The 25,779-nt window shown below is 42.2% G+C and overlaps 2 protein-coding genes across 3 annotated transcripts; one reads left to right on the forward strand and one right to left on the reverse strand.

Moving 5' to 3' along the window:
- Positions 1-112: 112 nt before the first annotated feature.
- Positions 113-24,286, reverse strand: EIF2AK1 (eukaryotic translation initiation factor 2 alpha kinase 1). 2 transcript variants are annotated; one of them, XM_083413537.1, is made up of 15 exons: positions 23,886-24,286; positions 20,859-21,017; positions 19,380-19,516; positions 18,262-18,293; positions 16,870-16,969; positions 14,565-14,645; positions 13,640-13,740; positions 13,087-13,140; positions 11,989-12,277; positions 11,005-11,113; positions 10,029-10,135; positions 3,240-3,360; positions 3,070-3,149; positions 2,240-2,473; positions 113-315 (listed from the first exon to the last, which is right to left on the reverse strand). In XM_083413537.1, the coding sequence occupies exons 1-15, from the start codon at positions 24,022-24,024 to the stop codon at positions 187-189; spliced, it is 1,872 nt and encodes a 623-aa protein (XP_083269663.1). In that variant the 5' UTR covers positions 24,025-24,286; the 3' UTR covers positions 113-186. The 2 variants fall into 2 exon arrangements, with proteins under 2 accessions (XP_083269663.1, XP_083269664.1); XM_083413538.1 differs by lacking the exon at positions 23,886-24,286 and adding an exon at positions 23,367-23,555.
- ANKRD61 (ankyrin repeat domain 61) lies at positions 4,968-9,117 on the forward strand. The gene is made up of 3 exons (XM_083413682.1): positions 4,968-5,321; positions 7,122-7,192; positions 8,110-9,117. The coding sequence occupies exons 1-3, from the start codon at positions 5,166-5,168 to the stop codon at positions 8,996-8,998; spliced, it is 1,116 nt and encodes a 371-aa protein (XP_083269808.1). The 5' UTR covers positions 4,968-5,165; the 3' UTR covers positions 8,999-9,117.
- Positions 24,287-25,779: the final 1,493 nt, after the last annotated feature.

Below are 25,779 nucleotides of genomic sequence, written 5' to 3' on the forward strand. Positions count from 1 at the left end.
GTAACCAGAGGTACCACTGTACTGTCAACCCATTCATTTATGTACATGATGCCTACGTCTGCATTTCTTCTTTCTGACAATGGCAAACTGCATACGACATATGCACACAAGCTGCTTTAAGCAATTTTATATAAAAACAGTGTATCTTGCATAACATGATATAAATACTTGGTTTTGTTTTTCTACTTAAACAGGAGAGCCAAGTTGCTGAATTCTGTCTCTCTCATCTTTCTCTTGCAATAGCTTGATTTTTTCTTTAAGCAACTTAATTTCTTCTTCTTGTTGCATCACTTTCTGCTGAAGATTGTAAATAACCTAAAAATGAAACAGGAGACACAAGTATGGTATTTGAACAATGTGCAAAGGTAATGCCATTACAATTTTAGTGAAAATGAATGTAGTTCCCAGCAGTAGTCACAATGCTAATACAGCCTTCTCCAGCTTGGTAACTCTAGATATTGGGGACTGCAGTTTCCATTAGATCTAACCAGCATGGCCAACAGATGGTGGGAGTTGTCCAGTCAAAGGTGACTAAGGGATGCAGCACTCATCTCACTTCAGGCTGAGAGAACCAGCATTTGTCCGCAGAAAGCTTTCCGGGTCATGTGGCCAGCATGACTAAACTACTGGCACAACGGGACACCGTGATGAGTGCCAGACCACATAGAAACTCTGTTTACCTTCCTGCCACAGCAGTATCTATCCACTTGCAGTGGTATGCTTTCAAACTGCTAGGTTGGCAGGAGCTCACCCCGTCCTGTGGATTTGAACCGCTGACCTTCCAATCAGCAAGCCCAAGAGGCTCAGTCCTTTTAGACCACAGCGCCAGTAAGTCTCAAAACTACTAACGCTCAGAGAAAAATTACGTCAAGCACGGAAGCGCTGAATCGCAATGCACGGACGTGGGTTGCATTTGCTTCTGGATGCGAACGGGGCTCTGGAACGGATCCCATTCACATCAAGAAGTTCCATTGTACAGTATAGTACGTTTTACCCTTTTGTGTAGGAACATCAGGAAATAATTATCTACCTTCCTTAAATGTTAACCTTGCTAGGAGCAGTTTTGAATGGCCTGCACAATTTCTTTTTTGCAATACAGTGGTACCTTGGTTCCCAAATGGCTTAGTTGTCAAAGAAATCATCTCCTGAACCTCACAAACCCAGAAGTGTTCCAGTTTGCAAACGTTTTTTGGAAGCCCAATGTCCGACAAGGCTTCCACAGCTTCCGAATGAATGCAGGAAGCTCCTGCAGCCAACTGGAAGCCGCACTTTGGTTTTCAAACAGTTTCGGGAGTCGAACAAACTCCCAGAACGGATTAAATTTGAGAACCAAGGTAAGGCAACAGCCAATTTGCAAGCAACTGTGTGTACGCACACAGCTGCAACCTGGAAGTTGCCAGAAAAGGGAGCGGGATGAGAGTGGGGCTCACAAAGTACTTCACACTGCTACAAGATGGAGAGATGGCCACCAACTAGGATGGCTTTAAAAGAGAGAGGGGCAAATTCAAGGAGGATAATATTAATATTAATAACAATAACAACCACAAAAACAATAATTTTATTACAGTGGTGCCTCGCAAGACGAAAAGAATCTGTTCCGCGAGTCTTTTCGTCTTGCGGTTTTTTCGTCTTGCGAAGCAAGCCCATTGGCGGATTAGCGCTATTAGCGCTATTGACAGTTTAAGGGCTAAAAACGGCTTTTTTAGGCTTAAGGGATTAGCGGTTTTGCTGCTAAAATGCTTTTAGCAGCTTAGCGCTTCAGAAAAAGGGGTTTTGGAGCGGAAAAAAAACTCAGAATTTTTAGTCAATTTTCGTCTTGCAAAGCAAGCCCATAGGGAAATTCGTCTTGCGAAGCGCCTCTGCAAACGGAAAACCCTTTCGTCTTGCGGGTTTTCCGTCTTGTGGGGCGCGGGGCACCACTGTATTTATACCCTCCCCATCTGGATGGGTTCCCCCATCCATTCTGGGCAGCTTGTTCCACCTCTGCTGTTGGAGGCAGTATACCTCTGAATAACAAAATGCTGGTACCCTGGGGAAAGTGCTTCCAGGACTCTCATAGGAATATGATTAGTTGTGCAACAGAAAGCTGGAGTAGGTGAGCCTTTAGCCTGATCCAAACAGCAAGTAAATCCTATCTCGCAGAATGAAGCTCACCCTGCAGAAGTCTCCCTCTCATATCACGGAATGTAGAATCAGAAGGGGCCTTCTTTTACAAAGCCAATATATAGTAAAAACTTACATTTGCTGAATTATGGAAGAGTTCACTTTCAAGAAGTTGACCCGCAGTTGGTCTGTGCGATGATACCGAACTGGTAAGCAGCTTAATGTATTTAGTTTGTATAGGCCATTTCCTGCTAAAGGAGAGGGGGATGTTGCCATTTCTTAAGCCCATCAAAACTTCAGTTCTTTCCATTTCTGTTCCAAATGGATGGAAGAGTTCTAACAGGATCACACCTAAGCTGTACATATCTGACTATTGGCAGAAAAGAGAAATATGAGCATTAGCACACAAAATAATTACGTCTTAAGAGAAATTATGAATGCATTACAAATGGCCTAAAACCACATTCAGCGATACAGCTGTAAAAATATCAGAAAAGAACCTTCTAATGTTTCAAGAAGCTTGCCCAGAAACAAACGCCTTTTAAAAAACAGGTGCTGGTAATTTTCATGCAACCATACTTAATAAGCCATGAAATTTCAAACAAACATTGGAGTGCCATTATATTTTTGTCCACCATAAAATCAGGCCACTTGACATGCACGGTCCATTTTTACCTCATCTGTGGGCATAAATAATTGTTTGCAGCTGTTCTGTTCCTTCTCATCATCGCAAATAGAACCCTCTATTTTTACTTTTTGCATTTAGCAGTTTCCATTTTGAATATTACACCACATGGCTCTAGTGCCTTCTTTTTGAACTGATTGACTTTGCTCCAGCTCCTGTCCATCCGCTTGCTTTTGTTGACACCCATCAATAATGCTCTTGAACATGTATGACCAATTATCACAACAGAGGTAAAGTTTTAAAATAAGTAAAGAAATAATTGGGGAGTTGAGTGGCTGTACCTTGAAGTCATAGTGAGAGCCTTGTAGCTGTTCAGGTGAGGCATACAGGCAAGTACCCACCCCAGAAGTATGTATTAGATCTATGCAACAAAAAAGACAAAATTTAGAATTAATTCTTAGGATACCACACTGCCAATTTTTAAGTAAAGGCCAAACTGCTTTGAAATTACCATTTATCTTATTTGCATTTAGCAACTGGGTTGTATCTTCTTGTATAATATCTCTACAGGCCAGCCCAAAATCTCCGATTTTCACATGGTGGTCAGGTCCTTGTAGAAAGATATTTCTGGGCTGTGAAAACAGGGTAATGTAAGCTGGTTATATATTTCACAAAATTTGAATATTTTATGCATGAAATCTTGCATTTCTCATTCATTAGTTACATTTAATTTAAGAACTAAGCTGCACTTGACGCAGAGTCCAAGCTTCTCATTTGCCTTTGCTTTTGGTCTGCCTCTAGAGATGAGTTGGCAGCAAAGGGACGGAGAGACTACTGCGCTGACATACATTTATCAAAGATATAGCTGAGGCACTGGGCAGTTACCATAGCAACTGGCTTGGCTGACCCTGCACCTGTGACAAGCTCATCCATGGGGTGGTTTACGCTCTTGAAGGAAATTAACTCCTCATGTCCAGCTACTCCAACAGCCACATGAGAACGGGCCTTTTCAGTGCTGGATGGTCTGTCTGTGGCATGTACTCCCAAGGGAAACACATCGGGTGCCATCACTACATTTAGACACAAGGCTTGGGGGGGGGGCCTCTCGGACCTTTGGTATTTAAGCTTTCTACATGGTGCTAATCTTTTAGTAGGGTGGGTAGGTTTATTTTGCATTGTTCACTGTTTGTTTTACATCTTTACGGTTTTAAATTCGTTGCATTTTATCTTGTTCATTCGCTTTGAGAATTTTTACTTTTGTATAAAGTGACTGACAGATGAAATAACAATTCCATGCAGATGTAGGCCAAGATCGACAAACAGGTAAACAAGTTAAAACAGTTCAATGCATCATCAGAGATCTACAACCTCTTTTAGACAATAACAGTTCTCTTTCTCAAGCTCTGGGAGGAAGACCTTTCATTGCCTACAGCCAGCCAATCTTAAACAACTCCTCACCCACAATAATACAACAACCAGGACACTGGTACAGAGCCTGAAATAAACCCAGATGCCAACTTTGCTGCCACATACACCTGGACAATACCATTACTGGCCCCAACAATATCAAACATACCATCTCAGGACTATTTAATGGCTCATATTCTAACATTCTGTATGCCCTCAAATGCCAACAGTGCCCTTCAGCCCTCTATACTGGAGAAACAGACCAAACCCTACGCCAAAGGATAAATGGACATAAATCTGATATCAGGAATCACAAGACAGAGAAACCAGTAGGAGAACACTTCAATCTCCCAGGACATTCTATACAAGATCTCAAAGTAGCTGTCTTATTACAAAAGAGTTTCAGAAATAGACTGTAAAGAGAAGTTGCTGAATTGCAACTTATTACCAGACTTAAAACCATGGAGAGACCCAGTCTGAATAGAGACACTGGATTCTTATCTCATTATACATGATAAAGCTATTTTTAGCCATCTCACCCCTTGCTTTTTCCTGTAAGACCAATTAACAGTTGTCAATAGGTTTATCACACCTATCAGCCAATCACCCATTCCCATCACCCTTCTGAGTAATACCCCTCCCCACCCTCTCACTATATATAAGGGTCTGGTGACTTCTGTTTCAGTGTATCTGAAGAAGTGTGCAGGCACACGAAAGCTCATACCAATAACAAACTTAGTTGGTCTCTAAGGCGCTACTGGAAGGAATTTTTTAAAATTTTGTTTCGAAACAGGAAAACAGTACAAAGAGGCAATACATATGCTTCTGCTGCGCAAATCCTCCATTTCTTGCACAGCTTCTTTACGAACTAAGCTTGGCCCTCCCTCTGCCCACACAGGAGAGCCATGGTATCACCTGGCTGGTTCTAGAACTAGGCATTGTGCATAATCACAAAAGAACGATGGCTCAAGATTCCTTTGCATTTTCTCCAAACTAAGGGTTCTCAGCTACACATTTTCTCTTGGTAAACATGGGCAATCTGATTAGAGGTTCCTATGGGAAGAAACCACCCCATGAATTAGATGAAAGGCAGAAAATGCTATTTGACGCTGTAATGGACAACGATGGGGCTACACTTCAAAGTTTAATGTATTACCTCTTGGTCCACGAACCAACTATTTTCCGGGTAATCCTATGTCTAAAACTTACTGTTCCATTATCAAGAATCTTCCCCGTTTAAGATCAGAGTTAAAGCTACCACACGCTGGTTCAGGCTCCATAAACTCAGGAAATTGGAAGCCAAGGCTGATGCCTTAACAGACATGCTTGATGATCAGCAATGATGCAATATCACAAACCGTGCTTGCTTACAACTTGGCCTCCATTCACTTTTCCTGGGACAGGGTGATTTGTGAGAGAAGGTTCAGTGTTGGGTGGGACGCATGCCATCCATGGCAAACTGGGTGCACGTGATCATATGGAACATATGGTCCCCATGACAGTTTCTTAGGTTTCCAAGTGTGTCCACAGAGCCAAAAAAACCCTCATCTAACTGCTGTACCCACATTTACCGTATATTTCATAAGTAAAGGGACAGACATTCTACAAATAAGCCACTAGGTGACTCCCTCTGCAAAAATTGTTCTCCTGGCAAAATTTTAGTTTCCATTTTGTTTTCTGTCATGCCTGACACTATTTTGATAGTATTTGTTTTTAATATATTTTAATGGGGCAGGAAAACCTTAACAACCTTTAAACTGCTGACTAGAACTTCACCTAACCAATGAAAGTATGTGTTCTGCAGCAAGCTTGAAGAAAGTACATCAGGAATTTTCACCAAAATTACCAAAGAATTTGAGATTTCTTAATACCCGTGGGGGGAATTTTCATCACTTTTTAACTTGCTGTGGCTGTAGCAGTTTTTATCAGGTCAGTTAGAAATTGGGCACTTTTTGTAGACCTCAGCAGGTAGTTCATGTATGCCAAGTCAATAGTAAGTCAATGATATTTTTATAAGCTATAGAATTTTAAGGTTATATGACAGAACTTTGTTTTTGCTATTCTCCTTATAATCTAAAAGACAACAGTGTCTGGATACTATAAGACCTTCATATATAAAGTTCAACAGGCAATATTTATACAGAAGCCGGACACAGATTCTATATTAATACCAAACAGAATATTAATGCCTTTGATTAGTTAAGGCATTCCTCTGATTTCTGAAAAAGTCACCGTATTTTGGTACCAATACCTAAAAGAACAGGCTGGTTGATAACAGTCTTTTACATGTCTAATTAGAAGTAAGCCCCATTATGTTCAACAACCCAGGAATTCCAAAACTTACTAAGCCCCATTGAGTAGAACTGCATAGAACTGAAGTAAGATTGCAGGTCTAAGCACACTTACTGAATTAGTGGACTTTTTTCAGTTTACAGCATGGGGCTACATGTTGAATGTAAAATAAGATTTGAGAATAAATATTACACACTTCTTATAAAACTGGCCAACTTTTTAAATAATTACAGATTTATAAAAGCACCTCAAAAACTAGGCACTTCTGTAAGATACAAACATGAGTCTGACCAAACTGCGGGAGGCAGTGGAAGACAGGAGTGCCTGGCGTGCTCTGGTCCATGGGGTCACGAAGAGTCGGACACGACTAAACGACTAAACAACAACAACTGAACAGTTTTCCATGCATGCAAAATAAGTGTAGCTTTTCTTCCAGAAAATTTTAGTCATTGTATATGGTACTCTATAGAAGCACGCACCCTTTCAAATCAGAATGGAAAGACAGTTTTATGGCAGTTGTATGTGGGGCCACATGCATCATAAATGCAATCTGATGTAAGCCCTTCTGATAGGGCTAATAAAAATCCTTAGTTGTACTTCAAACATGCATAAAAGGGTTTTCAGATCAACTTCGATACATATTCTGGATCTCTCTCTCTCTCTCTCCCCCTCCCCCCCGGAACCAATATGGCAGCAAAGGTTCGGGAGGAAGCCGCTTGGAAGATATATGAAAAGTACCTTTCAAATTGAACCTCCTGAAATAAGGTAATGTTTAACTATATATTATAGTTAGGTAACAGATCTGGGAATCCTTTGGTGGGCAGAAGAAAACCCTATATGCTTGGCCAAAGCTATTCAGCAGCAAGTCCAGAAAAGCAATGAGAAGTTAGCCAGGTTTGGTTGGGTCATGCCAAGAAGAGCCGAATTGTAGAATTTATCTGGAAAGTCCTACACCAAAGAGACCATGGACTCCAGGGTTCTGCCAGCTCTCTGCGGGCACCCACAGCTGCCAATTCCTAACGCCAGCCCTGCCCATAGCTAAGAGTCAAGCTTACACTCTTGTATGCATTTCCAGCATTGTGATAGTATTGCCACACACTCCCCCAGCAGTAGATTAAACACCACACCAAGGGGTGGGGACTGCATATGGAAAACCTATCATATGCATTAGAACGGCACCACCTCATTTGGAGTTGACTAGTGGACCCCCAAGTCCTTTGAAGGCCAACACAAGGACATAGAATCTCCTGGGTGCGGCACAATCTCCACTCCTTTAAATTAAGGGGCTTTGCATTATAAAGCAAGGCGCCTTGCAGTTGGGAATCCAGCGGGCTGTGGTGCTAGGGAGGACAGTAGCAGAGGGAAGCAAGCCTTTAGTAGCCAAACCTTCAGGTTCAGCTCTGTGGTTGCCGCTAATGTAAGATGATCCATGATATGTGCCTTATCATACTTTTTGCATCCTCATACCCAAACAACATGTACTGATAAAGGTTGGGCAACACTGACTTTATGGTCTAGAAGAAAGAAGAAACAATAAGAAATATAGTTTTTGCTTGATTGTTGAAGGGTAATACTGGACAAATTCTTTAGAGAAAACCACCTGGCGGTTAATAAGGGTGGTGGCTGATGGAAGAGGAATTGTATGGAATCTTACCACCTATTATATCACTTCCCAAATACAGAACTGCAGGATGCCCCTTGAACATGCATCAGAGAATTGCACAGTGCAATGAAGAAAACAACCCTCACGTCAAACCAGAGGAAGACTTCCAGGTGAATTCTGACGCAATCATTTACCATGGCCACAGCCTTCTACATTTAGCTGTAGCCAACAGATATCATCAAACTCTAATACACCTGCTGAAGAATGGAGCCAATATAAATGACAGGGATAGGTTAGGCCAAACTGCTCTTCACCTAGCTTCTGAAATCCTCGACCAGCAGGCAATTACCATGCTACTCCTCTGTGGAGCGAACGCCAATCTCGCAACTCCAGATACCAAAGAAACTCCGCTCCACTTTGCTGTCTGGTCTTCAGCCTGCAAGGCTGGCATAGTCTTAGCAGCAGGTGATAAGTGTGTTAAGCTACTGCTGTGCAATGGAGCAGATGTACACATGAAAGACTGGGAAGGGCAAGAAGTTATTCACAGCGCTTGCCGAAGTGGCAGAAGAGATATAATAAACCTCTTGCTTGATAATGACGCAGATGTTAACGCTTTAACGCAGGAAGAGGAGTCTGCACTTTTCCTATTTCTTGAAAAAGAGACCAATCTAAGGCAGGGAGACGTACTGAAGAGATTGCTAAGCTTATCATATCCTTTGAAATTAACAAACAGGGAAGGTCGTTTACCCAAAGCACTCAGCCATTCATGCTGTGGACTGCTGAAAGATATGCTCCTGAGAGTGTCTTCAGAGGTCTTGTCTTTGCAGGATATTTGCAAATTCAACATCAGGAAAGTATATCGAGGTAACATGAAATTCTGGCTAAAAGGAGTGATTCCAACCAGCTTGTGGCATTCCATATATATCAATCAAGAGTTCTCCTATGCTTCAAAAATAAATTATTTTTGATTTACTGTGCAACACACATTTTGGAACGCTATCAGACAAGAAGAGCAGAAAAAGGGCCCCGTAAATCTTTCAAAAATAAGCTTCCTTGTTTAAATTAAATAAAATTTGAAGAAAAACTAGTGAGAAACTTGAATTTGGCTTTATCTTCTGAAGCATTACTAATTCTCTTGAGTGTTATTTGAATAACGTCCACTTAAACCAGTCTGTTAGGGTAAAAGATTTGTAAGAATAATGGGAGTGGATTTCTACATACAAAAAGTTCCACTTGTATGGCAGGGTTTCTTGGTCATTATTAAGATTCTGGTTATCATAACAATAGCTCCCTTGATGCAATGGAATCAGCTCCCAAAGCTCGGAATGAAATCATAAATGCAAAAGAATTCACCAGGTCAGGGCTATAGGCATCTCAGCTTTATTGTCCATTATTACTTCTTCCTCCACCTCCTCCTCCTCCTTCCTCCCTCTACTTCCTTCTTCTGCCTTCTTCCCATTCTTATCATCATTATACTGCCTTTCCTCAAAGAAGCTCAATATAGTGTATTTGTTTCTCCCCATTACACACACAATGTGATCCTCACAATAACCCTGTGAGGTAGGTCAGTTCAAGAGATAGTGGCTTCATTATAGCCTGGGATGATGGGAGCTGGAGTACCAACAACGTCTGGAGGACCACACCTTGGTGAACAAAACTGTCTCACCTGGCACTGAAAAGACCACAAAGAACACAGTAGGTGAGCTTTACTGGTATAGTTGTTCCATAACCAAGATGGCGACCACCAAGAAGGACCTCTCCCTGTTAGCTACCCACCTTTTTTCCAGTGGGGGCACCTGGAGCAGTGCCTCTGGAGAGATTTTAAGGTTCAGGTGGCTACATATGGGAGAAGTCGGTCTTTTGGGTAGCCTCATGACAAGCTGTTTAGGGCTTTAAAGGTTAAAATTGGGCCCAGAAATTGTCCCAACTGTGTCCCAGCTGCAGAGATAATCCCCACCTCCTCCACAATTCCAAGCTCCGAGTGAGGATTTTACTTACTTTAATGTCCCGGTGCATGACTCCCATACTGTGGATATAATACACTCCTTCAAGCAGTTCTTGGAAGATCTTTAATGTCCACTGGTTGTCCACATGATGATAAGGACCTTTAAAAAGGGGGTGGGGAGTGACGTATTTTATAAATGACAGCATAATACGTCCAGCTATTTTAACAAAGAAGTTAATATGAAAATACAGCATCTGCCATAGGAATAGGCCAAAACATCTGGAGGATATTGGATTGGGGAAAGCAGAACTAGAACAATGGTCCATCTAGCTCTGACAGGTAGCAGATCTCCAATATTCCAGGCAAAGGGTCTTCCCCAGCCCTACCTGCTAATGCCAGAGATTGAACTCTTGACCTCCTGCATGCAATGAACTACAGCACCTCTGCAACTATAAGCAGGGGCCCACACACTTGTGGTGGCAACTTGCTACTGACCATTTCCGCTCTCCCAAGTTCTCTGTGCATCTCATATAGTGCTTGAGTCTTGGAGCTGGCAGATGAAGCCCCCCTCTCTGTCCCTCTGCTGCCAGCTCCCAAACTCCAGAGTGCAACGTGAAAAGCCATTCCTTTCAATGGGGATTTTCTTCGGTTGTGGTGTGTGCAGATGAGGCAAAACCTCAGCAGTACAAAGATGAGAATTCTCTTCTCCACATCCCAGCTAGACAGGGAGAAGGATCATGCAGGTTGAGCAGGAGCACCCACCCATGGAAAATAGCTTTTTGGAAACCTGGCTTTAGGATTTACAAATAAGGAAGAAAACATTTGCCGCTTTCAAATGCAGACTAAGATTCATTGCCTTTATTGTTATGGAAATCAGCTTAAAAAACATCAGGCAAATACTAGAAGCACTTTTTACAGCTGCGTAAAAAGAGAAGAATATTTATTTATATTTTAAGTCTATCTTAAAGGCAGGAAATCACGTTAACATTTAATCTCCCACACCACTCTGTCTTCAAAAACAAAACTTACTGGAAGCATCCTCTGTTTTCAGACATACTTTGTTTCTGTCAGCAATCCAGTCCCACAATGAAATTTCACACAGCTGCATCTGTATGTGAAGCATAAGGTGATACTCTATCTGGGAAGAAAAATACAAACATTTCAGTGTGTTATACATACACATGCACCCACACACCACTTTATCAGGTCATGTACAACTTCCAAAACATTTTAAAATATAAGATTTTATTCATTCGTCCATCCATTTCCCCCAGTCTTTCCATCCTGAGGGGTGGAGCACCAGGGCTATTACATTTTAGGTGAAAATCTGCATTCATTTCCACCCCTTTTCTACTCCCAAGAGTAGGAAAGAATTTAAAAAAGTAAATATAAAACTAGGATGTGCATATTCAAGAATTAAGTCTGTTTTTTACAAACAGAAAAAAGTAAACCAAGAAGGAAGCAGCCCAAAGAAAGAAGCTGCCAATCATAGCATCGGAAAGCAAAATTCATCAGATATATCAACGTTTATTTAATCCTGTAAGCCACCTCAATAATAAAAGGCAGTCTATAAACATTTTCATAAATAACAGGTCTTCCAATGGGACACTTCTGGTGTTGCAACATGTCCCTGTGGTTTGGCAGGTCCTATCCTGTGGAACTCCCTGCTGGTAGAGGTTTGGCAGAAGTCATCCCTGCTCACTTTCAGATACCTTCAGAAAACAGTATTATTCAGACAGATCTTTTGAACTTATGATTCCTTGCCAACCAGCTTCTACTGACATGTTTTTTGTTCTTATTGCAGCACCTTTTTTCTAAGGTTGCATACCACTTTGCGTTATTTTATATGAAAGAGCAGCATTAAAATATTATAAATAAAAACAGTCAAACAAGTCCAAGAGCCATCTCTAGAAATATAGCTATGTTTTGGATTTATGCTGCACAGTTCCTGAAGATTATTCTCCACATGTGTCAAGGGGTAACTAAGTATGTTTAAGAGGAACCCGCATTTACCTGACACTGATGCCGCACAGATATCCCCTTCTGGGAGTATTCTTCATCAGCGCAAGAATCATTTGTACTAACACTGCCAAGGCTAGCATGATTGCAAGGAGATACAATTGATGGATGATTTTCATTATCTCTTGATCCATCGACTGTGTTATTCATGCAGCTGCTCTCGGGCAATTCAACAGGTAGCGCACATGCGTCCATTTTATTTCCTTTACGGTCTCTGCCACCGGAAGATTCAGCAAAGACAATGGAACTGCTGTCTTCCATATCCTGAACGCTGTACTGATCTCTGCAAGAAATGTAAGGAGAGAGACAAAGAACTGTAAGCGGGAGAGAAAATACCTGCTACTGCTGTTCCTCAAACGCTGTGCCAGAGTTTGCATTGGTTAGCAAGGTTAACATAGTGTAATTAACAGGGCCTGCTGTCACCTCTCACTCTTCTGTATCAGAACACCCTTCTCCAGGAAGTCTCCTGACAGCTGGGGGTGGGAAGGAGAATGGAACAGTGTGCAGCAGGGCATGGCAGTCTGGAGGAGCAAACAGCAGCACTCCACACTGAAACCTTTTGCTGCAGGATCCACTTCTAGAGTTCGAAAGCAGTTCCCGTGCTTCCGCTTGCACAAACATATAAATAAAACATGTGAAATTAAAATGTTTCGTTTGGATGAACAAGCTGTTAGCTGCTGCACTACAGCAGGTAGGAATGGAATCGCTAGCTGCAAAATGTCAATCTCGTGCCTACCAAACATGCAGCCTTTTCCATGCCTGGGCTCTCGAAGTGGTCTGTGGCTTCTGTATGCACAGACTCATATGTAGGATTTCACAGAGACCATGAAATAGAAAACCTCTGCTCTCCCCTCCAGCAAGTTTTAAAATAACTAGTCATGGAAACATTTTTCAGCAATCAAGAACAAGGTGAAGCAGTATTGTTTTTCAATCTGACGAAAGGAATAGCAAAGGTAAATATATATATTTTATATATTACGTGGTTTAAGAAAAGATCCTTGCTATATGTTAAGACAACATTCTGCTATATTTTTGGCTTTTATTTGAAAAAGACCAAAAGAGATTGTTCTTACTGATACATAGGATACATACTCAGAACTCTGCCCAGAAGACATTTTGAGGGATAGTAAATTCAAAGTTGTCTCACCTACAAGTTGGATGAAGAGAAACACAACATTTTACAACGACAGACTGACTGTACCATTGGATTATAGTAAAATTATATCTTTTAGTTGCCTACTTTATGAACACGTAGGTGGTTTAAAATCTCAATAGTTAATAAGAACAAATTATTATATTAACTAAGATGAGATACTATATTTATGAATGCAAAAACCTATAAAAAGACAACCCCACACACATTTTTTATATCTTCAAATCATTTATGGGGTGACCAGAACAGCACACGGCTTTCCCAAAATTGATACACCGTGGAGTTGTGCTATAATATATTTACTGCTTGTTAAACCTTTCCCACACCAGAGCTGTCTTTTTTTTTTTTTTAATGCCATACTAGGAACTGGGGACATTTCAGAAAGCTTTTTATTATGATCCCAAAATATTTCTCTGGGCAGCAACAGCCAGTTTAGGATGTGCGATGTGTCATATACGACAGAGAGAAGCCACAAAACTAATGTTGTACTCCCCTTTTGGGCTTGCTGGTTGAACATGTTCCATCCAAGCAGTGTGATATCCCACAATATTTGGGTGCTGCAACCCAGCCAACACTTTAACTTCCCGCAACACCTACAAAAAAAAAAAAACAAGACAGAATGCATCCTGTTCTTATCATTGGTAAGCCATTGTTTACCAGAATTTCGAGAACTGAGGAACCCTTTTCCTGAAATAAAACTGGAGGTGAACGTCATTCTTATACCCCCCCCAAAAAACCGAGGGTGCTATTCTTGTAGTAAGGGGTTCTAAGTCAGTGGTACGGCACAGTATTAGCATGCAGAAGGCTCCAGGTTCAGTCCTCAGCATCTCCAGGCAAATGTTTGGGAACCACTGTGCTAAACCATCCAGCTGTTAGCAGCTTCATTAGTTGTCTGCAAAATATTCTGCAAGGAGAGGACTTTGCACTCTTATTTAAGCCTTTCAGATACTAGCAAAAGTCAGTTAAGGATTGGGCAGAAAGTAACAGGAAAAACCCCGGCCTGAGCTCTGCAGAAGTGCTGCCAGTCAAAAGCAGAGAATACTGGGCTAAGTGGCTCAGTTTAACCTGCACTGGTAAGGCTAGCTATGATCCATTCTTATACCATTTCCTTTTAGAGCAGGGATGGGGAACTGCGGCCCTCCAGATGTTACGATAGATCGATCGATAGATAGATAGATCACCTAAATTCTGTATCTTGTGGACCATTGTTTATCTACATAAACAGTAGCTGATTACAGAATCATTAGAATTATACAGCAACAGAAATTTTTCTTTTCTGTCTTTTCTGTTCCTTTCACTATCCTGGCATAATCCCTTTCCTTTAACATTAAATATCAGATCTGAAACCAATTACACCGAGTCATGAATTTCCACAGGCCAAACAAAACACATGAACAGATGTAAAATAAGTGCATACCTTCATACAATCTATTTTGGTAGCCTTCTTGATAAGAATTTTCTTAATTGCGTAGAACTGGCCGTCTAGCTTGTTTCGGACCTGAAAGCAGATACAGCCAAGTTCAGCTCAGAGATGGCCAAACGACAACTGGCAGGCAACATTCTTTTATCTGGTCACGCACAACATTAACAATTGTGCAGTAAACTCCCTTCCGTCTCAGTCCCAGCAGCCACTATGGAGAAATTACCTTAATGCTTTAGATTAAAGCATGCCCTGTGGGTATGAGCTTAAACTGTAATGTAAAAGATTTCCCAAGTCTGTTTTAATGCCATGTAGACAACCGCACACAAGACTTAACATCAGTACATGCATTTGTCCTGAATACAATGCTTTATGCTTGGTAATGGTTTTTAAAATTTTCAATAAATTTTGTTTTTAAAAAAGAAAATAGTATTGAACAGAGTGTTCCTCATGTACACATATAAGCCACCCAGTTCAGGCAGAGGAAAACAGGTGGTTGCAGCTTAAAACTAGGGTCAGGAAGAGCAGAGCTTATCAGCTACCTGACCTTCACCTTGTGACTGTTGGCTACTCATGTATTTCCCCTTTCTTCTATTACTATTTTTGTAATAATTTTTATTCGTTTCCAATAATAGCCTCATTATAACAATACTGATTTATAATGCAGTAATTAATAGCAATCATTCAATACCGAATTATATAATTTAGTTAAAGTGGTCCCCCGCATGCTAGATTTGATGGTTTCATTATTTTCTTTTTTCTGAGTTCCAAAATCTTATTAGTTTCAATTACATTCCAGTCAAAATAATAATCCCTTATACAAAAACTGCAATATTAATAACTTCTATTCGTGTTGACACATTAAATGATTTATAAAAATTCAAGTGAGGAACTCAAACTATATCCTTGTTTTTCCTGTGTGTGGCAATTATTCTGTCCGTGGTGTTTCTTCTTGTCCTTATAAGATGTTATGTTTTTCTTTCCCCCAATTGTTGCTGTCATCCATCATGCCTTGGGGCAGGGGTCGGCAAGGTTTACCGGCCATGGGCCGGATCACTCCCACAGAAATCATCCGTGGGCCAGACTTGTGCAGTGCAACACCAGAAATCGTATCTGCACATGTGCGCAGCGCCAGAAATTGCTTCTGCGCATGCCCAGACGCTAAAAATTGTGCCTGCGCAGAAGAAGAGTTTAGATTTGATATCCTGCTTTATCACTACCTGAAAGAGTCTCAGAAGTGATTTTCGGCGTCTGGACATGCGCAAACGTGATTTCCAGTATCTGCGCGTGCGCAGACTCAATTTCTGGCGCCGCTCAGCGAGTCCCCGCGATGTGCTGTGCCGGTTTAGCGCAGTGTGCAGGGGACTTGCCGAGCGGGCGCCTCGGTTCAGGAGCGGCTCGTGGGCTGGTAAAACGGTCTTCGTGGGCCACATCCGGCCCATGGGTCGCATGCTGCCGACCCCTGCCTTGGGCGGAGCTGATATCCCATTATTGTTCCAGAAATTTCTCCACTGCTGTGTCCCGTGCTTCATTGTTTTGCACTGAGAACTTTAACAACAGCTGCAAAAGTCACTCTGACCCAGTAAATAAACTGTTGTCACAATTTTTCCTCTCAGCTTGGGAAGAAAAGTGGTCTGTCAAACTGCAGATGACTCAATAAAGAACCTTATCAGTTCCTTAGCAGCTCACAGACTCCTTTCATTCTTCCTTCCAGCTTAAGACATATGAACAATTATACTTCCTGTTAAATTAAATTCCAAGTCCTCTTAGCGTTATTTGGTTCACTTTGTAGATAATAAAGGATGGAGGAAAGTCATCTCTAAGTTTCCATCGTAAACCTTTTGCAAAATAGAGTTTCCCTCTCTTTTTCCTTTTTTTTTTACACACACAGTTCCGTTTGATGTTATATTCCATATTTATAATCCAATTTTTTCCATCCTCGCTTGTACAAATATAATTTGAACTAACATTCAGAGGAGGGTTGCCGAATCATAAATGTAGAGAAGAAAACTTTAAATAAAGAAACCGTAGGCTCCCCCCCCCCCCACCCCGCTGTCATTTGTACCAAATGAGTTCAAACCTTAAAGTCCTTACAGTTGGTTTGTTCCACAGTTTGTGGTCTCATCTCTTCTAGCACACGCCAGTATTTTAGTCCAATTAAGCTCTAATAAACTGGAGAACCTCTGATTTAGAAAACTCCCATACATCTTGGACTCCCTTCTCTTTGAGTATTTCTTATTATGGAAGCTCACCCAGTAATATAAACCGTTACTACAAAGTTGTTAAAACAAAAAATAAATACCTTGTATACAGTGCCGTACCCTCCTTTTCCTAGCCTTGTAATCTCATCAAATTCATTGATATAGCGAGAAGTCTGTGCTTCAAAGATAATTTCATTTTCCCTAGTTTTTAAAAAGATGGGCATCACTGGTTGTAGCAACAAAATACATCACAAATAAAAAGGTATTAGACTCACCAACAGTATAACTTTCCTTCATGGGCAGGAAATCAATGGGGGGCATGCATTTTTAGCATTCAAATGGTAGGATTTAAGTAGTTTAAGTACCTTCCTGTCCTCCCATGCTGTCAGTCGCACTGTCCAAGGCTACTTTTCATTTATAAAAAATGTTAGAAGATATTAATCAACTTCATGTGACATGTAGTTCTGACTCAAAGATGAATATATAAGGTATACAAAAATATGGAGTGATGCTACTATATATAGTGGTACCTCAGGTTACATATGCTTCAGGTTACATACGCTTCAGGTTACAGACTCCGCTAACCCAGAAATAGTGCTTCAGGTTAAGAACTTTGCTTCAGGATGAGAACAGAAATCGTGCTCCAGCGGCGCAGCGGTAGGCCCCATTAGCTAAAGTGCTTCAGGTTAAGAATAGTTTCAAGTTAAGAACGGACCTCCGGGACGAATTAAGTACTTAACCCGAGGTACCACTGTATTAATTTTAAGGTTCCTTCTCCATCTAGACAAATTTTGTGACAGTGAAGGAACATAAATCTCTATCACTCAAATCCATAGTGACATAATTTGGTATTCTCAGACACCTTTTTATACACATTCTTTTTTTTAAAAAAAGAAAGGATTTGTCATAGTTGTCAGACCAGCCTTAACCAAGCTGGTTCCCTCCAGATGTTGTGGACCACAACTCTCATCAGATCCAGCCAGTATGGTTAGGGATGGAGGAAGCATTAGTTTGAAATATTTGGAGAGCACTGAGCTGGGGGACGGCTGATTGTGGTAAACACTTGGGCAGAAAACAAGCAAGTCCTGCAGGATTGGTCAGGTTTCCTAACTATGGTACAATCCACCTATTTTTGATGAAAAATACCAGTGTAAGCAAGAACTGGGGAGGATCAAACCATGCTTTCATGGTTTCATAATTCCAGTTGGTTCTCAAAAGCATAGTTCCAACAATCCTAGAGTTTCATGGGAAACTCTAGATATTGTTTTAAAACTTCCACTTTCAGTATCAAGTCTCCTGTTTTGATTTTTTTAAACACTTCTAATAATCAACATTTTATAATTGTAATACTGAGGACTCTGGCAGCGAGAGTAAATGAACACATTTACTGAGAAGTAAGCCCCACTGAGCTCAGTGAAACTTACTTTGGCGTTAATGTGTTAATTGCCCAACAAGCAATTTTAAACATTCGTTGAAGGACTTTGAACACATACCTGTTTGTGTAAGAATCACTCTTCCCAAACTCCTACAAAAATAAAAAACACATAGACAATGAGGAGGGGCTCCTGCAGTAGTTTCTTTGAAGGATGTATTCATTTATTTTAGCTTTCTTATGGATTTCCTGCAGACTTTCTTGGCAGAAGTAAAGCAAAATTCTTTACTTTTCTAACTTGAAATTTGGCCACTAAGACTGCCTTTGCTAATTTGGTGTCTTCCAGCTCCCATCAGCCTGAGCCAACACTTGTGCAATGGCCACACTACAAGAAAGACTTTGACTGTTCTGTGAAGTGTAGGGACACATTTGGCTGCCACTGTTTATTTGTTTTGTACATTTCTATGTCAGTGTGTCACTCAGATCCTTAACCAAATTTGTGAACTTCTGGCAAGTACTTTAACATATGTCCATACTAGACCAGAAACTATGGTTTGGCATGATTTCTAAATTTTAAAAATGCCGTTTGGGATCAGTCAGCTAACCAGAACCGAAAACCGTGATTTGAAGTTGATCTGCAAACTATGGGTTGGCATAATGCTCAAACTGATGAACTATGGCTATAGCTGCAGTTCTACTTCCAGAGATTTCTGAACCATAAAGATGGAAGCAAACATACAAAGCTATGTGCTAAGAGGGAAAATAAAAGCAGGCAAACTGTGCTGAACTGTGGTATAGGGTTTTGTATGCTCAAACCCTGGTTTAGATTCTAAACTATAGGTAGCACAACCCATGGTCTAGCACAATGACCAAACAGGCTGCAATGTATTTTTATCCTTCCATGAAACACTATAGTCCTTTAAAAAAAAGATTTGTTGACACATGGAGAAGAATAGATCTTGCTACACCAACCTCACCATGCTCCTAATGATGTGGTCTCCAGATTATTATTAAACACTTATAAAGTACCTATACATACATTAAAAGATAATGTAGCCCATGCCCATGTAAAGGAGTATGAGCAAAGAGGAGAGCACTGGAGTAGAATTCTCTGGCCTGCATAAGCATCACAAAAAGAAACCAAAGAACTGAAGTCCTTTACTTTTCCCCATGTATTTTTTATGCTAGTCATGGGAACTGAGAAGCAGAGAAATGGAATAAAGTTTGAAGTAACCTTACCTCATTGAGTATTTGTTGGTTGGCTGCTTTCATCAATTCAGTAATGGCTCGATTGTGCTGCAGGCGCAAACTACTGAATTCTTCACGGACAGCAAAATCAGATAGCAAGTGCATTCCAGTAAATGTCTTACACAGTACTGTACAAAAGGAGGGGAAAAGAAATCAAACATTTGAACTTTACACAACATTCAAACTATTAAAAACTGCTCATGGCCTAGCTTTGTTTAAATTGCAGTGACAGCTGATGCTACCTACAAGGAAATGATCTTTGCAATCTGAAATATTTTGACACTCAACAAAAAATGTTTCAGCCAAATTATGGAATCAGCATCTTATAATTAAGTATTAGAATACACTTTTAAAATAAAAGCTCTCCAAAAACTGCCCCAATTCAAAAGTTGTGGGGTTTGTTTGTTTTTTGTTTGTATTTTAATGCCAGGCTTGGACTGTGGTGAGTTTCAGCATTCCTCTCTGAACACTCTTGTTGTTCAAATGTAACCATGGGTGGAGCTTCCAGGAGGTTGATTATCTCAAAGAAAAACCCCTCCTGCCCCACCCAAATCAAACTAGATCTAATAATCAGTCTGAATAGCAGGTGGTTTGTGGGTGGGTGGAAATGTGGGTGGCAAGGAAATGTGTGCCTGTCCATATTTAATATATGCATTTCTGTATTTAAGAAATGCTGTGCATTTTGTAGTTATTCTTTGGGATTTTAACTATAGTGTTTTATTGATACCTTACACCATGTCAGGTATCCACTTGTGCATGTTAACATGCTGCAGTTATACCTCTAGCATTAAGCGCTGGGTTAGCTTTTACATTCAAAATGACACATAAAATTCAGCCTTCATAGAATCATAGACTTTTAGAGTTGGAAGGGACCATAAGGGTCATCTAATCTAACCCCCTACAATGCAGGAATCTTTTGCCCAACGTGGGGCTCAAACCCAAAACCCTGAGATTAAGAGTCATGCTGTACCAACTGAGCTGTCCCAATGTGAACTAAATGAACTACTATGGTTGATTTTTTTTTTTTAATAATACGTCCATTTCAAGAGCAACATGAGAACTTTGAACTCGTTAAGTGATCTAAGACTTTGAACTGGCAGCTAAAATTGTTTACTTTCCTACTTGATGGAGCAAAGATAATAACAACACAACAGAATAGTTAAAGATTAAGTTGAAATTCAGATAAGTTGAGGTGCACCACCGGTAAAGATGTATGGTGAGCTGAAAGCTTATTGATGTTTATTTGTAAGTAGGACCCGATGTGTTCAATGAGGTTTACGACCCTTGAAGTACTTATAGTGTTAGGGTTATAGGACTGCAACCTTAATGTGCTCAAATTATTATTATTTACATTATTATTTAATATATTTATATAATATAATAAATTCAGACAAAATAATGCAATTCTTCAGTTGCTGGAAATGACAACCAGCACTCTACCATGCAAAAGTAAGTCAAGCTCTTACTAACATTGAAACAAACGTCTTGAACGTGCTGGATCTTGCGCATACACATGGCAAAGATGCTCTAGCAGTGAAACGAGCAGGAGCTGGTTCGCAAATGAAGTTGTAATGTTCATTAACTTTTGAGAACCATTTGCACCTTGAAGCTCTGCAGGCCAATCAGAATCTGAAATAGACCAGGCAAAAATGAAAGCTGAAAGGCAGGCTTGCTGACCAGCACATTTTCTCATGAGCAGCTGAAAACACTGTGGAATTAAATGGCAATTTATGTAATATTTCTATTCTAAAAAATATAAAAGCTGGAATGTTTTACAGTGTTATTGAGAGGACCACATATTTCCCAGATAAAAGGCAGGACTAACCCAACAAATTCCATCTGCAGAAGCCCTGCGCAAGGGTTTCCACTGTTCAACAGGGCTTTCACCCCCTGCTGCCCTCCCTGAATTTGGCTCTGGAGTTGTTGGAAAAACCTCCTCCTGAACAGCACATGGGGTAGGGATAGTTCCATCTAGCAGACTGATATGCAAATGCCTTTAAGGTGTGTTTTTTTAATAATCAAGCGATGTAACATTTGATGAAATAATATCATTAAAAACAAACTATTCTTATGAGTTGGTGGAAGTTTAGTCTGGATGATATCCACATGTCCCTTCCAGGCCTGTGATTCTGCATCAAGTGAGGTTTAGAATCTAGAAGAAGCTGTTGAACCGGTCAGACCATTTTCTTTGAAAGGCAATGACCTTAGCCAGTCTGTTAAGAACTGACATTTACATGCCCCAAAAGACTGTTGCCATAGAGACAAGTGGGTGGGCCTTTCCCCACCTCCCCTGGCCTTATGCCACCCCATCCCAGGATGCAGAACATATAAGGAGGCTGCTTTTAAGTTAGCTTAAGTTTGGAATGATAAAGGACATGTTTGCATCAGTATACTAAAAAGGGCAGCTGATGCAATTATAGAGTACCCAGAGGCCCTAAAGAGAAAGTCACAAGACAGATCAGTAGGAATGATGAAACTGCCCCCTAACTCTGCCTCAAGGTGAAGATGAATGATGTAACTACATAACTGTTCAGTCATACACATTCTTCCATTTCCTAACACAAAAACTGTTAAATAATCCAGCTTCTCTAACTAACGGGGGGGGGGCACCCCATGGTTCTCGAGATGCTATTGAGCTCCCAATTCTCATCAGCCCCAGCCAGCAAGGCCAATGGTCAGGGATTATGGAAATTGTGGTCCGACAAAATCTGGTAGGCCACAGCTACCCCATTCTTCATTTATAAGGTTAACATTTCTGAAACGGGGCTGGGGGGTGGAACTCAATCCAAGGGCAGGCAGGTTAAAATATGTTGTTTAACCAGAAACAGTGAGAGCAGTAAAACTAAAATGATTCAAAAGCCCTGTGATCTGGATGTCTCCTGCATGTTATGACATGTACAGTCCCTGCTAGATGGCTTTAGTTGCATAACTCTCGGTATATTATTGTCTTCCATGCCGTTAAAATAATTCCAACGGCTAGTCTCCTGTGAGGGCACAAATAATCCCCCTTCCTTGCCCACTGTTTTCCTGCAGTGCAAAGCAGTAGAATCTATTCTGTTCTATAAATTAATTATTCTAAAGCCTCGTTTACCAAGCCTTATCCCAAAGCAAACACAAATATTGACGGAATTTATACATATGGAAAATTCATGTGTTGTTTTTAAACCTGATCCCTTTCAGGTAGGGTGGGTGGATATTGGCACATTTTCCAGCAGAGCAGTTTTTAAATAGATAAAGCCTTTGTCCAAAGTGACGTGGCTCAGTAAACGCTTTACCACTTGTGATCTGAGTTTATTGTGACATAAACCTTCCCTTTCACCTTTGCTTGATGGCAAGTCCTGTGAATTTCAGTGTGGAGTTACTTCCAAGCACACATGCACTGAGACAGGCCAGTAACAGCAGGATCCTAAGCATGTCAACTCTGAAGTCCTATTGAATTTGATGGCGCTTACTCTCAGCTAAGTTGGAGTAGCATTGCAGCCCAAGGTTATGTGCACACCATACCATTTACAACACACGGCCCCGCTAAGAAACCTGGGAACTATGGTTTGTTAGCAGTGCTGGAAATTGTAGCTCTGTGGGGGGGGAGTAAACTACAGTTCCCATTAACCCCCCCCCCACCCGCAATGGGGAAATGTGCTTTAAAAGTACGGTGTATACACAGCCTAAGCTTCTATTGCCAACGGGAGTTGACAAAAAAGGAATTCACACCACCAATTAGATGTTATTATTATGGGTCTTGAAAGGCAAATTGCCCTTTATGGAGTATAATTATTAGCCTCTCTCTCTCCCTCCTTCCCCATAGGTTGGCTCCCTTGTGTCAAATTTTATACTGTCTCCCTTGAGGCAGAGATCTGCCTCTCTCTTTTTTGTTCTCTCTAGCACAATATATAAATGAAGAAGAAGAAGAAGAAGAAGAAGAAGAAGAAGAAGAAGAAGAAGAAGAAGAAGAATGGCTCCACAATCTGCAGCACTTACCTGGGAGCAAGTCCCACTAGTCCTTACTTCTGAGGAGCTACAGGAGGTCCTACCGCCCTCAGCTGGGAACTTAACCTCTCCTAAGCGTTGCACCCAACGCAGAGCAGCCACAGCGAAGTCCACGGACCCCGAGGCAAGCCGTGCCCCGTCATTTCAACGGGTCTACTCTTGAGTAGGGCTAGCATGACGGGGCTCAGCTTGCACACGTTTTCCCCCTACCGTGCAAGAGGGGAGTCCTCCCCCCCCCCACCGCCGCGCTTCCTTCCCTCTCGAAACCATTACAGCGGTACCTCGGGTTAAGAACTTAATTCGTTCTGGAGGTCTGTTCTTAACCTGAAACTGTTCTTAACCTGAGGTACCACTTTAACTAATGGGGCCTCCCGCTGCCATGCGATTTCTGTTCTCATCCTGAAGCAAAGTCCTTAACCCGAGGTACTATTTCTGGGTTAGCGGAGTCTGTAACCTGAAGCGTCTGCAACCCGAGGTACCACTGTATTTGCACCCCCTTCGGTAACGCACCGTCGAAGGGCAGCTCCGTCCCTTCGTCGCTGTCCTCTGGGAACGCGATGGCTGCGGGAGGCGCCGGCGAAGCCTCCTCAACCCGCCACGGCCGCCGTCGCCGCTGCCCGGAGGAGCCGGCATCGTCCTCTCGCCACATGGCTGCTCTGCTCCCAGCAGAGGCCCTTCTTCCCACCCCCAGCTTGGAGGGCCGGAACGCGCAGCGCGCTGAGGGAAAGAAGGCGGGGACGGAGCCCGGCCTCCCTCGCTAGGCCGGAGTCTCCTGACAGGCAAGCTCGGCCGCCCCGCCGGCGCCCCCTGGCTCTGCCCGGGGACAGGAAAAAAGCGCGGCCGCTCTCGAGCGAAAGAGGGCGAGCCCGGACGGGTCTCCTCAGTGTGCAAGTCGCGCACTGAGGCCCCATAATAATGCCCAGGTAAGGGGGTGGGGTATTAGGATGGCAGCCACAGAGCACAGCCCGATGCTGCCAGGCGTGTTTACTCGGAAGGAAGCCGCCATCGGTTTTAATGGGGCTGACACCCAGCACTTTCCATCAAGATCCCTGGGGCTTTTCTGCAGCGAGGAAGGATCAACGCAAGATAGGGTTAGCATTGCTGCCCAGGCGTTGTAATTGCTTGTTACTGCTATTCCACCTTCTCTCCCAGGAGCTCAGGGTGGTGCGTGGAGTTCTCCCTGTTTCACCCTCACACAACAACCCTGTGAGGTAGGCGAGGGTGAGTGACTGGCCCGAGGTACCCAATTAGCTTCATGGCTGAGTGGGGATTTGAACCCTAGTCTGCCAACACTCTAACCACTGCAGTACTTCACACTGGTTGTTACTATCATTAGGAAGGTAAAGGTACCCCTGACCATTAGGTCCAGTCGTGACCGACTCTGGGGTTGCGGCGCTCATCTCGCTTTATTGGCCGAGGGGGCCAGCATGACTAAGCAGAACCAGAGCAGCGCACGGAAACGCTGTTTACCTTCCCGCCAGAGTGGTACCTATTTATCTACTTGCACTTTGACATGCTTTCAAACTGCTAGGTTGGCAGAAGCAGGGACCAAGCAACGGGTGCTCACGCCATCACGGGGATTCGAACCACCGACCTTCTGATCAGCAAGTCCTAGGCTCTGTGGTTTAACCCACAGTGCCACCCGTGTCCCAACTATCATTATAATAACCTTTATTATGGCCTTTATAGTTGTTGTTGGTATTATGACCTTGATGATGATGATTTAGGGGTTTTTTAGTTGTTATTGTTATTATTATTAAAAAGGTAAAGGTAAAGGACCGCTGACAGTTAAGTCCAGTCGTGAACGACTCTGGGGTTGCGGCACTAATCTCACTTTACTGGCCGAGGGAGCCAATGTTTGTCTGCAGGCAGTTTTTCCAGGTCATGTGGCCAGCATGACTAAGCTGCTTCTGGCAAAACCAGAGGAGCACACGGAAACACCATTTACCTTCCCACTGGAGCGGTACCTATTTATCTACTTGCACTTTGACGTGCTTTCGAACTGCTAGGTTGGCGGGAGCTGGGACTGAGCAACGGGAGCTCACCCCGTTGCGGGGATTCGAACCGCCGACCTTCCGATCGGCAAGCCCTAGGCTCAGTGGTTTAGACCACAGCGCCACCCGCATTATTCTTACTGTGGATATGGGGCCAGGGAGTAATGGATCAAGGTCCCTTGGGTGGGAACCAAAGAATAGCTGTGGAGGGAAGCGAGCCCTATGCAAGAGTTTATTTTGTATTGCCTGTACACAAGGTAGACAGAGGAATAGGATTTGATGCGCTCAATGGGGCTGCTCTTGAAAACAGTCTAAAAAGGGCAACCGGAACAGAATGCTGCAGCCAGAGTGCTGACAGGCATATTAAACTCACATACAACCGGGGTTTAAAAGAGTTGTGCTGGTTGCCA

Source organism: Podarcis tiliguerta (genome assembly GCF_965153285.1).
Source record: "Podarcis tiliguerta genome assembly, chromosome: 14".
Classification (NCBI taxonomy): Eukaryota; Metazoa; Chordata; class Lepidosauria; order Squamata; family Lacertidae; genus Podarcis; species Podarcis tiliguerta.

Bases quoted from the DNA above. Each gene is read 5' to 3' on its own strand.
- EIF2AK1 (XM_083413537.1), bottom strand. From the start codon at position 24,024: ATGTGGCGAGAGGACGATGCCGGCTCCTCCGGGCAGCGGCGACGGCGG. The intron at 10,136-11,004 runs GTAAGTTTTGTT...CCCTTTTTAAAG, and splicing joins GAAAACAGAGGATGCTTCCA to GTCCTTATCATCATGTGGAC. The intron at 3,150-3,239 runs GTAATTTCAAAG...TTTGTTGCATAG, and splicing joins AAATGCAAATAAGATAAATG to ATCTAATACATACTTCTGGG.
- ANKRD61 (XM_083413682.1), top strand. From the start codon at position 5,166: ATGGGCAATCTGATTAGAGGTTCCTATGGGAAGAAACCACCCCATGAA. The intron at 5,322-7,121 runs GTAATCCTATGT...CCAATATGGCAG, and splicing joins ACGAACCAACTATTTTCCGG to CAAAGGTTCGGGAGGAAGCC. The intron at 7,193-8,109 runs GTAATGTTTAAC...TCCCAAATACAG, and splicing joins ATTGAACCTCCTGAAATAAG to AACTGCAGGATGCCCCTTGA.